The sequence below is a fragment of the Podarcis vaucheri genome (assembly GCF_965113315.1).
Source record: "Podarcis vaucheri genome assembly, chromosome: 1".
NCBI lineage: Eukaryota > Metazoa > Chordata > Lepidosauria > Squamata > Lacertidae > Podarcis > Podarcis vaucheri.
Genome location: NC_138759.1, coordinates 45368940 through 45383983, shown reverse-complemented (window position 1 = coordinate 45383983; position 15044 = coordinate 45368940). Strand labels below are relative to the sequence as shown.

At 44.2% G+C, this 15044-nt stretch overlaps 1 protein-coding gene across 1 annotated transcript in view; it reads left to right on the top strand.

Moving 5' to 3' along the window:
* RPAP1 (RNA polymerase II associated protein 1) overlaps window positions 1-15044 on the top strand; it is a 46159-nt gene that overhangs the window by 18747 nt on the left and 12368 nt on the right. Inside the window, exons 8-16 of the mRNA XM_082239330.1 lie at window positions 1456-1568; window positions 2499-2597; window positions 3324-3425; window positions 5178-5345; window positions 6372-6563; window positions 6977-7111; window positions 7306-7485; window positions 8885-9042; window positions 10269-10448. Of these exons, the coding sequence (XP_082095456.1) occupies window positions 1456-1568; window positions 2499-2597; window positions 3324-3425; window positions 5178-5345; window positions 6372-6563; window positions 6977-7111; window positions 7306-7485; window positions 8885-9042; window positions 10269-10448 (1327 nt within the window). The remainder of the gene's footprint in view (window positions 1-1455; window positions 1569-2498; window positions 2598-3323; window positions 3426-5177; window positions 5346-6371; window positions 6564-6976; window positions 7112-7305; window positions 7486-8884; window positions 9043-10268; window positions 10449-15044) is intronic.

The window sequence follows — 15044 nt, the reverse complement described above, 5'->3', positions numbered from 1 at the left end:
TGAAAAACAAAACATAAGCTAGGAAAGGTTCAGTGCACATTCACCATCCGGGCTGCCAGGTTGTGTTTCTCTAAAGGGGTTTCTCATCAGTTCAACAATCTGCTGATAACCCTAGAATACATAACAGTCTTCCCCCCACTGTTGACAAGATTGCAATGCTAGTGTCTGGTGGTACACATTACTAATTTGATTCAGAGCATGGTGTAATCCGCCTTCTCCATTTAGTGATTAATGGAGAGGAAAAAAACAAATACCAGAAGACTCTTCTGCTACTTCCTGCTTCACACCCACCCCACTGGTATGTTTGTTCTTCATTCCAGCATTTCTTTAAAAAATATAAAATGAATGTACAATGGTACCCTGGGTTACAGGCGCTTCAGGTTACAGACTCTGCTAACCCAGAAATAGTACCTCGGGTTAATAACTTTGCTTCAGGATGAGAATAGAAATCGTGCTTTGTTGGGGTGGCGGCAATGGGAGGCCCCATTAGCTAAAGTGGTGCTTCAGGTTAAGAACAGTTTCAGGTTAAGAACGGACTCTATTTCTGGGTTAGCAGAGCCTGTAACCTGAAGCGTATATAACCCGAGGTACCACTGTAGTCCAAAGATAAGCAATAGGTAATGGTTGAAAATAAGCTGTTATTGTAATTTTACTAGAGCTTTGTTTAACTTGATTTGGATGCTTACTCTATTACTAATTGTAAGCCCCATTGTCCTAGAACAACATTCCAGAGTTAACTCAGTAGATTTATCTCAAGAGGTTGTCAAGGTGCTAATTGTTCCTTCCATTGCTGCCTAGTCTATAATGCTAAATAATTGATCTTCTTGATGTTCCAACCATTGAAAAACTTATTGGCTATGCTCAGAGTCTCCTATTCAGTTGTTGCTGCAGAGCCAAAATGTATAATTAGTTGATTTCCCCCCCCTTTCAATTTCTCTCTGGCTCTTTGTGAAGACCAAGAATTCTAAACATTATTGCTCGTGAGACGGCAATAATGGAGCCCTCTGAACTTGCCTTTCAAGACTCTTACTTTCCAATTCTATCGGTTTTCTCTCCTCAGTATCTTTATTTTGAGATCCTTTTCTTAGGGTTGTTGGAGTGCAGTTTAAATCATTAGCCTCATGTTATTCAGTGCTCTTGATTTTCTAATCTGATTGTATTCACTCCACGTCCAAGTTGATATTCAGCTCATCTTCATTTCATCTGCAAATTTTATTAACGGCGCCATCCACTTTCCTTCTCCAGATCTTATGGAAGATTAAACTGTTGGTGGACCTTTGATGTTTATGTATCGATGATGAGTCAGTCTCTGAGCTTTTCCCCCTTCCCCTTGTAGTGTCATGAAAGCAGTATTTGATGCACTTCTTCAGCGCCACAAATGTTGACAATGAAAGTGATGCATGCTCTGCTTTCACGCTCAAGAATAACAATGTCTGCCTTTGCCTTTCCCAAAAGGTGACCTTCCAGTGAAGCCTCAGAAAGAGTGGCTCCACATGGACACTGTGGAGTTAGAGAAGCTGCAGTGGTTGAAGGACCTCCCTGAACCTCGGCAGAAGAAAACCAAAAAGGTCAGGAGAATAAAGCACAGTCCCTTCTTTCTTGCTTTCAAATTATCTTCCCCCTAGAAAATTGGTAGGTAACCTTTTTCAGCCTGAGGGCTGCCTTCCTTTATGGGAACCTTCGGGGGGCGGGGGCAGACTCTTGCCTTGGTAACAGTAGATTACATTCCAGCCATGAAAAAGCCACCCCCACACCACTTTCCATCCTCCTTCCAGGCAAGCAAGAGGCATTATCTCAGTTCAAGGAGACACTCTAGCCAGGCAGAAGCTCTCAAGGAGGGTGTGGCCTGGAAGAGTCAATTTGGCCTACAGAGAATCCCAAACGCCAGACAGTAGTGTTTGAAATTGCCCAGGCACCAGGTGCAGGTCCAATTGTGACCATGTGAAGATGTCTTGTCATTAGGTTTGGCAACTAACATCTCCACCATCTGGCTGGTGTACATCAGCAGTTTCTGCTGCCCCCCCCCCCAATATCCCAGCATCAAAATACACTGCTGCGTGGCAGCCAGCTGACTGATCTGTGGAGATGTCTTGTCTCTGTTTAATCCTGTATTGTTTTATTTGATGTCTTAATGTGTTGGAAACCGTTCTGAGACATTTTTTTCTTTAAAATATAAAGCGATATAGAGATGATGATGATGATTTTGATAATTTCACTGTAAAAGAAATTGGCACCTAGACAGTCCATTGTGGCGGCTGTAATCTAGGTTCAAGGTGTCATTTGGTGGTTATTTTATATATATGAGTTTCTAACCCTACCAGACAGAGAGGCCTGGAGGTCCACATTTGGTCCCTAGGCTGGAGGTCCCCTTCCCTAGAACATGTTGTCAGCAAAAAATGGTAAAAGTTGGCTTGGGTAGTTAAGGGATTTACATCCTACTAAGTATGAGCACAGTAGGCAATAAAGGTTATAATTTTATTTGTTTCTTTCTCCAATAGGCAATGCAGGCACGCTTCAATCTGAAAGGAGAGCTTATTCCCCCAGATAAAGACCTCCCCACACATCTGGGCCTACACCACCACGGAGAGGAAGCAGAAGTAAGGGGAGAACAGCCTTGAACGCAAGAACATGCTTGTGATCTCATTGCATGTTTGACTCTCTTTCCTGTCTTTCCTTCTTAGGTAGTCCTGGGCTAGGTGGTCTGACCAATAATGATTCTCAGTTGAAGGCATCTAAAGTACTTTCATGCTTTTAAAAATGGAAGAAGCAGAGAATTAATTACTGCTGCAATTAATTATTGCTGCTGGGAGCAAGATTTCTTTTTCTCATCACATACGAGGATGGGAATTTCCCTCACCCTCCTCTTGAGTAGCAGTAACTTATTGAACTGTAGATCCCAGGCTATTGGATAGTGTAGTGTAGTGTAGCATTCCAATGAGTGTTTCTTCTGGGAAGGCTCAGTTTTTGGTGTTTTCCTTAGAGCCTAACAGAGCATTATAAAAGAAGGGTGACTCTGACAGTAACCTCCATCTGGTTGGTGCTCAGCGACCTTGGAATATTTCCCCATCCTTTCTTTGTAGCGTTTGATGCGTCTTGCATGCTTGACTCCTCTAAAGCTTAGCACAAGCACCTTGTTGCCCCTGCAATCTGCATGTATTCCGCTATTACCTGGATTGTGTGGTGCGATTGGCAGAGGACAGTCCTGTTGACTTCCTTGCTTCTTTCAGAGTCTGTTCAGGTAAAAGGATGATGTCTCTTCAGTCGTTTGTAACTTAACACAATGATAGATACCCTAATGCCTGGATGTTTTATTTTTATGCTAGAGGGCTGGCTACTCGCTCCAAGAGCTCTTCCACTTGTCTCGCAGCCAGGTCATTCAGCAAAGGACTCTGGCTTTGCAGGTGCTTGGTCACATTGTCCAGAAGGTGAGTTAACCTTTGTAGGGGTGATGAGAGAAACGGGGTGGCCAGGTTTCTTCTGATGCCGCAAAAACCATCTCCACATACCAAATCACTTTTGGTTTTTGCTTTTTGGTTTCTGATCTTGCTCACCTTTTAATTGGCCCTAGGGAATCTCTAAATTAAGACAGTTTGGTGACACACAAGTACGTCCACAAGGTTTGATCTGAAGTGGTCGTTTTTGCAAAGTTGAAGAATGACCACGGTTCACCAACAGAAAGCTTCCTGCTGTGACAGTTCTTATTAGATGGGTCAGTGATCAAAACAGCCTTCCCCAGCCTGACACCTCCAGATGTTGCTTTAAGACTGACCACTAGCTGTGCTGCCTGGACCTGATGAAAGTTGGAGTTTAGCAGCAAAGCTGGAGGGAGTCAGCCTGGGGAAGGCCGTATTAAAATATTTTTGAAGGTTCCTACCTCCTTAATGGACGCGAGTGGCGCTGTGGGTTAAACCACAGAGCCTAGGACTTGCCGATCAGAAGGTCGGCGGTTCAAATCCCCGTGACAGGGTGAGCTCCCGTTCCTCAGTCCCTGCTCCTGCCAACCTAGTAGTTCGAAAGCACGTCAAAGTGCAAGTAGATAAATAGGTACCACTCCGGTGGGAAGGTAAATGGCGTTTCCGTGTGCTGCTCTGGTTGGCCAGAAGCGGCTTAGTCATGGTGGCCACATGACCCAGAAGCTGTGCGCCAGCTCCCTCGGCCCATAAAGCGAGATGAGCACTGCAACCCTAGAGTCGGTCATGACTGGACCTAATGGTCAGGGGTCCCTTTACCCTTTACCTATACCTTACCTCCTTAATGAGTAAATAAAACATTATTTGGATCTCTCCATATATTTTGTGGCTGACTAGACTGAAATCTTACTAGTTGTCTTCTGATGCTGTTATCATTCTATTATCTAACCTGAAAGGTTCGAGTGATGTTCTTTTGCACATTTACCTGGGAACAAGCACCACTAAAACCTAGTGTGGATTGTTTCTGAATAAACATGCATAGGAATTGGCTCTCAGTTAACAAAAGCTAGCAGTTTAATTCACTAGCGACTGCCAAATCTGCTAATGGTGAAGCTTCAGAAAAATCTGCCGCATTGTATTAATTTGTGGTTTAGTTGAATACGTTGGCTATTGGGAACAGCCAAATTAGGCTCTTAAGTGCTTTAAAGCAACGAGAAAAGGTTATGAAATCTGGCAGAAATTGGCCATAAATGTATATTGATATAAGCCAGAATCTACAGATCTTGGCTGGCTTAGTCCCCACTGGTAGACCATCAGGGCCTGATTTCATTATTGTGCTTTGGAAGCACTCACAAGGCCTCCAAAGCACAGGGCAACCGTCAGAGACAAGAGAGATGACCACACCTTGGCAGAATTCCAAGGGAAGAACATTCCCCCTCGAGGCCAGAGATGCAGCTGCCCTTGGTGTATTTAGTGATCTCATTTGTGGAGCCCTAGGGAGAAACTCAGTTGCCTTATAGCTGTGTGCATTTTGCCAGAGGATAAGAATGCAAAAGATACCAATCTTCATCATAAAAAAAAAGAAAATGTCATGATTTAAAGTGGAAGAAGTGGAATGGATTTGCTTCCATCAGTTTCCAGTCTAAGGACTTCCAGGAAAGCGTCCCAGTGCAACATTGGTGGCTGCCTTCTAAAAACAACATCTCTCTCTCTCTCTCTCTCTTTTTTTTTTTAACCTGACTTTGTCATTGTGGTGTGTGTTTTCAGGCCAAGGCAGGGGAGTTTGCCTCCTCGCTGAAAGGAAGTGTCCTGCGTGTGCTCCTTGACGCTGGTTTCCTCTTTCTGCTCCGCTTCTCCTTGGATGACCCAGTGGATAATGTCATTGCAGCCGCTGTCCACGCCCTCCATGCGCTGCTTGTCTCTCCAGATGATGAGGTTTCTATCTGTAGAACCCAAGAATCCATGTAAAATAGTTTTGAGTGTTGGTATCAGTAGGGCTAGATCTCCGTGTTATTAAGGGCTTCTGCCCCCTTCCGCTCAGTGGTGGGGCAGCTGCTTTGCATGTAGAAGGTCCCAGGTTCAATCTCCAGGCAGGGCTGGGAAACACTCTTGTCTGAAATCATGCAGAGCCACTCCCAAGTGTGGCCACATCTCCTTGTAGTGTGACTTACCACTGGAGGATAGAAAGTGGATAGAGCAATTGATGTGACTCTTAGCTTTGTGTCAGCAGACCAGCGATCCACGTATTTTTCTCCAACCTTGCCATCCAGGCAAGCAAGGGGCGTTCTCATAGTTGAAGGACACATTCCAGCCAGGCAAAAAGCATTTAAGGAGAGTATGGAACAGGGCTGATGAGGGGTAAGACTTAGGGGCTGAGTTCCAGGGGCCAGAAAGAGAGGCATGGAGAGCCACATTTGGCTCCTGAGCCTGAGGCTCCCATCCTCTGGTGAGAGAGGCTACTGAGTTAGATGGACCCGTCTCCCGACTCTGCATGAGGCAGCTTCCTCCTTGTGCGTTAAATGGATCCTTTGCGTTTTCTGTTTCCAAAAGAAGCCCTTCTGTTTCCAGAAGAACAATTCTGGGTCCATGCCTTTAGAACTTGAACTTATTGTGAATATTTGTTTGCTTTTTTTTGTTTATTATTACATTCATGTCCTACCTTTAATCCAAGAAGCTGAAGGTGGCTCACACATTTCTCTCCTCTTCATTTTATCCTCGCAGCCGCCCTGTGAGGTGGGTTAGGCTGAGGGGCAGTGACTGGCTAAGTGGGCATTTGAACTCTGGTTTCTCAAGTCCCAGTGCTGCCTCTCACACCATTTATTCCAGTACTTCCTCTGGGAGGGCTCTTTCCAAGCCTTGCTATCGAAGACACTTAGGATTTGACATGAGAGCATCCTCTCCTGCTCCTTTTTCGACAGCTGTTCAGCAGGAACTAGCTTCTTGTTTTTCACTTCCTTCCAGGAGTATCTGGACAAGACGTTTTCATGGTACCAGGGTATGACTGTCTACCCTTTTATCCCGAACGAGGGAGAAGAGGAGGTGGAGGAGGAAGATGAGAATGAGGAACAAACTCCAACCCAGAAGGCACCAGGGAAGAGACCAAAGGATGAAAACAAACCAGATCCAGAAGTGGCACAATATGATGCCATAAAGGTAAAACCTCTAGTCACTTCCAGAATATTGTCAATAAAGCAGTATCTGTGTAAAAAAACACACAAAAAACATACATACAGTGGTACCTCGGTTTAAGTACTTAATTCGTTCCAGAGGTCCGTTCTTAACCTGAAACGTCTTAACCTGAAGCACCACTTTAGCTAATGGGGCCTCCTGCTGCTGCTGCGCCGCCAGAGCACGATTTCTCTTCTCAACCTGAAGCAAAGTTCTTAACCTGAAGCACTATTTCTGGTTTAGCAGAGTCTGTAACCTGAAGCGTATGTAACCTGAAGCATATGTAACCTGAGGTACCACTGTAATCTTTTACAGATTCATAGGTTGAAGTGGAAGTTTGCTGAGCCATAATTGGGGCTTTTGTATTAGACTTACAAAATCTTATTATTATCTCCAAGGGACTGCTAAAGACCAAGATTCTTCAGCGCCTGAGATACATTCTGGAAGTAATGCGGCCTGTGCCTTTGGTAGTCCTGGAGAGTCTAGACATCCTAACGCGCATAGCAAGGCACTCTACTGAAGCATGCAGTCGGGTAGGTACCTGTGTGTGTGTTCTCTGGGTCAGAGAAGATGCCAGTTGAGGGGGAAGAATAGAAATCATATAGGAATATTTCAGATTCCTTTGATATACTTGGCCAGATGGTTAATTTTTTTTACATTGCTGTACTGACAAATAAGTGGCCTTGTTCTGCTCTTAAATATTCTCTCTTAAATGTCTGTTTTGCAGATTCTGGATTGCCCTCGCCTGGTTGAGATGGTCATCAGAGAATTCCTCCCCACCCAGTGGAATCCAAGAGTAGCTGAACCTGGGCAGTTGCTCACAAGCCTGCATGGAGTTCCATGCGCCACTGCCATGAAGCTAATGAGAGTCTTGGCATCTGGAGGGAGGAATGCGGCTGCCAGGCTGGTAAGGGCCTCTCCACTTAAGGTATTTAAACAGGGGCAGAAGTTCAAAAGATGGTTGAGACAAAAAGAAGAAGCCTGGTTACTGAGCCGCCTGAGAAACAGTTTCTATCCAAATGCAATTTTGGTTTTAAACGCAGTGTAAGGTAGCCTTTATGTGAGTATATTGCATTCAATTATGGGGTACCAGAGTTTTTAGGGGGTTAACCAGGCTGGGATAGCAGGCTTGTGGGTAGTGGCACCCGCCCTGTGGAACGCCCTCCCACCAGATGTCAAAGAGAAAAAGAACTACCAAAACTTTTAGAAGACATCTGAAGGCAGCCCTGTTTAGGGAAGCTTTTACTGTTTAATAGGTTATTGTATTTTAGTGTTCTGATGGAAGCCGCCCAGAGTGGCTGGGGAAACCCAGCCAGTTGGGCGGGGTATAAATAAATAATAATAATAATAATAATAATAATAATTTTGAATGTCTGGTGTAGATTTTTTCAATTTCGTTGTTCTGTATAGGACAATGGCAATAAAGATTATCGTATCGTACTCAATTTCCCCAGAGATGGCTGACCATCTGTTGGCATTCTCTATAGGTCCACACAGACACACATCAATTTTGGGTATAATGGAAACAAATCATGTGCTTGAAATAAGTAATGCTTGGGTTGCAGAGGGCAAGGGGAAAGTGGTTGAAGGACAGGCACTGAGATGGGAAGGTTCAACGGCAAGGAAGTGCAATGGGAAGTAAGACGAAAAGGAGTGCTCATTTTTAACGCCGCTTCCATTGATTTCCATGAAACTTTAAGACGGGGTAGAAGCAGTGGCAGGAGTTGGGGTGGTGGGGTAGCGCCACTCACCTGACCTTGTTCCGTTGTGCCATTGCTGCTTACTGAAATGCAGAAGTGGCAGGACAAGGTGGTGGCAAGGTTGGGTGTGGTGCAGTTGCACTGGCAGAGCCAGTCTGGTGTGTTTGCACTGTGCCAGCCTCCCCACCTCCTCTCCTCTCTCCTCCTCTACTTCCCAGTAAGTAGCAGCAATAGGACTGACTGCAGGTCATGTGGCTGCCGCCGCTACACCAAGCCATCTGCTGTTGGGTATGAGACCGGCTGACTCACTCCCAATGATCCATCTTGCCTAGCACGCTTCCCATAGCAGCCAACCAGTTGCACCCAGAAAGTCCACAAGTAAGGGATGCTAGCAACTGGTGTTCCGTAGTTCAATGCATGTGATTGTGGATTTAACCATCATGGTCACCAGCCATTGACACTTCTATCCCTAATGGACTTGCCCGATCCCATTTTAAAGCCCTCTCCTCCAGTGGCTATCATTAGGTGTTCCTCCTCGGATGTCCGTATGGGTTACTCTCCCCTAAGGTCCTGCATCTTACTCTGCTGTCTGCTTCTTATTCACAGCTTAATAAGTTCGAACTGAAGAGTCGGCTGGGTCGCTTCGTAGCTGAAGATCCCAAAGACGTTCCCCTGAGGATAGAGGAAGCCATAAGGATGAACACTGAAGCTTTCTGCTTGTGGGCTGTGGCCACCGGCTACGGTCAGGCCTGTGATCTCTTTGGGTGTGTTTTCAGAATAAGGCACATCTTCTGGGGTTTCTCCCTACTTGCCAAAAAAGAAAAACCCTTGCCCAGCTGCAGCATAGGAAACTTCTGCTCACCATCACCATCACTATGGTCGAGTGTGGTGCAATTGCACTGGCAGACCCAGTCTGGTGTGAACCATAGTGATGGCTCACCATAGTGGTTGATCTGCCATTCGCTTCTCCACCTGCATATTGCATTCTTTCTTTTGCAGTAGGCAGGAGAGGAAGGAGCTTGTATAAACTGCAGCAGCGACTTGGCAGGAGAGAGGTATATCTCTCCCATGTCATCAAGAACAGTAGAAGGCCACATCTGAGAAGATCACTAGGGTTTTTTTGCCCCTATTAATCTCTAAACCAGGATGGATAACAAGCGAAAAAACCCACTAATCTACACAGTTACCAGGGAAGTCAGTTTGACAAGAATCTAGGAAGCAAATAATGACTGTCTCTGGAATGGTTGCTTAGACTCCTTTTCTGCAACATCCCCTGAATGAAGGAGGTTGGAATTGAGGTGAGGTATCTGTGGGCTCAGTCACTGGGCTTGTTAGCGAGGCCCGTATCTGAGGCTTGCAGATTTGAGGCCGCTCATTAGCAGGGAGAGGTGTTGACATCTCTGGGCCAGCAGAAAATCCAGTTCTCCAGACTGGTTTTCACAAACCAGAATGGGTCCACTTTGTAATGGTTATGTATGCTCAAATGCTAGTTTTGTATCAGTGAGTGAAACTAGGTGCAGCTGATCATTGCCACAAGAACTGATCCCTAAACAGCTGTATTCAAACTAGCAACAAAAGTAAATTGGTAATGAGTGATACTCTTTTCTGCAAAGTTGCCTTGTTTTACATCTTCAAATTTTGGCATATAGGCTGTTCTGCCTGCCATGACCATGTAAGATGTTAATTCTCTTATCTTTACTGAGAAAGATGTTAACAATGTAAGTAAGGTTGAAATGATGTCTTTCGGTTGCATAGGAAAATCCTCATTTCTATTCAAGCTTTATCTTTTCCTGCTTTTAAAAAATGAACTTTTGGTTCATTTTATCAAACGCTTTGAGAAGCAGGAAGCCTTTTTTCTGCAGAATATGGGTCAGTCACAAAGTCTTATGGGAATTTGGATTGTGCTGGGAGTAAACAAATTATTTGTAACAATGAGTCAATGTCCTGTGATTCCCCCCCCCCCACCTCATACATTTTCTCCAATTTACAGGGATCTCTATCCTGTGCTAATGAAGATGGTCCCATCCCTGGCTCAATTGGCTGGCAGTTTTCAGGAGAACAACTCTCTATTTGAACTTTCTGTCCAGCGAGCTACAGCCATGGTGACGCTGCTTACTCAAGTGACACAGACGGCCGGCTGCAGGGCAGAACTGCAAGCCCAGCTTAGCAGGTATCGCCACCTTCTCTTGCCAGTCCTGTGTGTGTGTGTTTTCTAAAAAGGCACATTCTGCGGTAGCAACATGAGTTTGCATCACTCACCGGAATGCTTTTTTATTATTTATTTACTTGTAAAGGTTTTGTTTGAATTTTTAAACCAGATGTCAAGGCAGATTACAATATAATAAACAATATGCAAGTAATAATAGTTAAAGGAGATAAGAAATAGCAGGTATAACGTGAGGGAGATGATGAATTAACAACTTTGTAGTTTGAAAGCACGTCAAAGTGCAAGTAGATAAGTAGGTACCGCTCCGGTGGGAAGGTAAACGGCGTTTCCGTGCGCTGCTCTGGTTCGCCAGAAGCGGCTTAGTCATGCTGGCCACATGACCCAGAAGCTGTACACTGGCTCCCTCGGCCAATAAAGCGAGATGAGCACCGCAACCCCAGAGTCGGTCAAGACTGGACCTCATGGTCAGGGGTCCCTTTACCTTTAATGTAAGTTACAATCACACCAAAGTCCCATCTAGTCCAGCATCTCAAGCAAAGGCCTATGGGAAACTCGCAAGTAAGACACGAGGGTATTGGCCCTCACCTGCTGTTCCCTAGATGCCAGTCATAGCTTCTGTTAGGATCCTGAAATGTCCTCTTTTTTGTCCTGTGCTCTTTTTTATAATTTTTACTAATTTTTTCCAAATTACATTTCAAAAGATTCATTTAGACAACCTTAAATCAATGACTTCCCTGCTTCTCTTTCCTTGGTTCATTTTGCATACCACACATCCCTGCATATTTTACATGAACTAAACCATTCAGTAATCCATTATTACATCCATCAAAACACTGTTGAATTTATCTTAGTGCTACCAGCGTTTTTAAATGAACACAATTTTCACCCATATATTCAGTAAACATTTTCCAGTCTTCCTTAAATATATGTTCTTCTTGTTCTCTTATTCTCTATGTTAAATCTACAAGCTGTGCATATTCCATCAGTTTAAGTTGCTATTCTTCTTTGCTTGGGACCTCGCTTGTTTTCCATTTTTGTACTAGCAAAACATGGGCCACAGTAATAGCATACATCTTTTTTGACACCTGGGAATTTCCCTCTGAATTATCCCTGACAGAAAGGACTCTGGGGGTTTGGGGGGAAAGGTACTTTAAACCATTTCCCCCCCAATTCATTGTATATCATTTCCCAATAACAACAGGTTAGGGGCCCAGATTCACGGCACTTACAGGCAGTATCCCAACACTTTTACCCTTTTACAAGTCCACTTTTTGTCCAGTGCTCTGGTGTGAATCCTCGTGCCAGAGCGCTGGAGCAGAAGGTGCTTTGGTGTGTCCCTCTTGATGAGTTCCAGAGCACCTGGTCTGGCGCTCTGGGACTACCCTGCACACGATCGCCAGAGCACCGGACTGGAAAGTGCTCCCCTCCTGACATCCTGATTTGGGGGACAAAAATATTGGGCGGTGTGGAAGTGGTATACAGCCATCATGGCTAGCAGCCATTGATTTAAAAAAGCCTGCCCAAAAAAGAACGGCCTTCACAGAGGCTATCAAACGGTCATATGCTGCCTTTTTTTTTTGTCGTGGGATCTTGCATGCAGGGTTCCCATCAGACTCTAATTCAGGCACTGAGCAGACTCAGTTCTGTGTAGCTTCAGCGAAGTTGCTGCATTATCTGCTTGAAAACCATTCCCTGCCTGTATGTGTGGATGTTTTTCCTCCACATAATGGCCTCTGTACTGTGTGCTGCTACATTCCGGCAATGCAAAAGTCAGAGGTAAACTTGCCCGTACCCGGCAAGCAAGAGGCGTTATCCCATATCAAAGAGACATTCCATCCAGGCAGAAGCATTTGCAAAGCCACAAGATAAACCATCCACAATATCAGGTTGTTTCAAAAGGGTAACTGAGCGAGGGAATGGGTTTGTGAGCGCAACCTTATTATTTGCCTTTATTCTTGTTTTTAGAGAAGTTTCATTTTGAACGAGAGCTGTGGCACTCCTGCTTCTAAGAATCGAGGGTGCCATCACATGTCAGCTTTCTGCAATGGCCAAATAACACTCGGCACCAAATGTAGGGTTTGTTGAAATTCTGCCGTTAAGTGCTTCCTTACAAAGGGAAACTAGCAGTTAGTGAATTGGCTCTCTCTGAAATATAGGTGAATCAATTTCTCTGGTTTTTCTTTCAAATGGGCCATGCAGAATTCTCATCACTTGTTTTGGGAAAGTGGCACTTGAAGTGAAGGGCAGGAAAGGATTTTAAATGATGGGGGGGAGCCAGTTACCTTCAAAATGATGGGGTGGGTGGGGAAGAGAACAGGCTATTATTTACAAAGCAGCTTTCCTAAATTATATCATATGCAGCCTGACATAGTCACATGCTTGTGGTTCTGGTGTGAGATTATTATAGGCTTTTAAAACATAAGATGGCTGTTGAATATGTACAGATAAATAATAAATCCCGGGCACTTTTATGAGAAGCAAAGTGAAGATAATTTACCCATTCTTTTGTGTACAAAAATGAGTGAACACCACCACCATTGTTGGAAAATCGTTTTCGGGCTTTAAATGTGAAAAATATGGATGTTTTAATTTTTTTGTACTTAAGAGCTGTCTCTGTGTCCTGCTTGACATGGTCACTTTAAAAGCAGAATACAGACAAAGAGAGTCTAGGTGTAGGGTTAATTTACCGGAGGCTGTTTGCCTTTGAGAGAGTACAACACATAACCAAACATGATGGAAGCTTCCTGGAGACAAAAAAAATGCTGTTCTGTGAATGAAAGTGGTATTGAAGTTTCTGTCCTTTTCATAACATCTGTCTGTGCACGACTGGTGATGAGAATTGTGACAGAGCTTCTCTGGCTTTCTATAGTTGTGAGGAAGGTATTTATAAGGGTGGTGATGATACCTCAGTAAAAACTGATCACTTCGGCAAGTAAGGTTGTGACCATCAATGTTCTTTCAGTCTAGCAGTCTTGTCAGATTAATTGCCCTTCAAAGAGGCGTTCTAGTCTTCCCTGTGTGTGTCCTGCTTTAGTCCCCTATTTTTGTATCTCTTTTTCTTCCATTTCCCTCTTCTTAGGATGAGTGGGAGGAAATAATTAGACTTTGCTGAAGAGCAGTTGATTGTGGTATTCCCTAGGAATCCACTGCTGAGTCCAGCAAAACCCGAGGGTTGTTCGTGCTGCAGCAGTGGAGGCTGGCAGTGAATTTGATTGAGAAGATAATCATTTGGGTGGGTGTAAATAAATACCTGGCTCAATGAAAGAGGTTTCTCTGATGGGAGTGAATGACAGGGGTGGGAGCACTTTGAAGGAAAGCATATGGGACTGGTAGTCTGCAGGGGCAAACCAAGGAAAAAAGACTTCGCTAGAGGCGTAATGTGTCCAGCAATCAGAGAAAAGTGCTGTTGCAGTATGAGAGCTGTTCTGTGTGAATTCGGCTTGTGTCCTGCATCCCGCAAATGGAACTCTCATCGCTGCAGACATAATGGGTTGAATCCCATTGTTCTCTTTTGCTTGTGGAGGGGCTTTAAAACTATTGTGTGCCTCTGCTAGTGGAAGAGGAAGGGAGGTGACTTTTGCCAATTTCCCTTTGCAGCCCCCTGCACCCTCAGTAAATCTGTTCCAGAAGGTTGGGTAACTTTCTAGAACAGAATGGAAGGTGATGCTGCAGCCTGCTGGGGTTATCAATGAAAATCAACCCCCGCTTCTGTTTGTGGCAACATCATCTGAATTGAAAGCTTTTCTGCGAGCCGAAGGGACACCTTTAGATTGAGCCCAAGAATTATCAGTCGCATGAGTTTCTGTAATTAGGAATCAAGTGATATCTGTGCACGTGTGAAGCGGCTCTTAATCTTTGATCAGCCAAGGGCCTTGACCATTTCCTATCTTAAATTAAAACAATAAATGAATGGATGAATTTATATTCTGCTTGTTTCGCAGTCTCTTGGCAGCTTGCAAAACATCAGTGAAAATATTACAGATGGCACAAAATTGACAAATATTAAAACTGCAACTTGATGAATCATCTCCAGCCAAACAACTGCTGAAACCTTGCTTAGAAATAACACATTCTTGTTTCTTTTGCTCCCCTGTTCCCCCTCTCTCAATTACTTGGAACAAGGTCATTTCAATTCTCATCCATAAGTGGAGCTTATGACTGTTATGTTGCTTTCCCCATTTGTACTAATACACTGAGTGGTGTGTTGTTGTTTGGTTATGCTTACTCTCTGATTTTTATTTATAGTGCCATTATTGTTAGTTGCCTGGAGAACTTATCTGATATTCAGCTTAGTTTTACTGAGAGGAGGCCGACTGAAATGAATGATCATGATTAAGTTAGGTTCACTCATTTTAGTAGGTCTGCTCTGGTTAAACAGTTATTGGGTGGCATGTAAATATTGTTAGAGTTCAAATCCTGATTAATCCATGTAGTTTACTGGGTGACATGGGTCTGGTCTTCACCTCTCAGCTAACCAACCTGCCAGGGTTGTGAAGATACAATGGGGGGGGCGGGGGGGGCACCATGTATGCAGTGTGGACTCCTTGGGATATAAGTGTAGTAATAATTTAATAATAGATAAGATTAGGGCAAGGCACC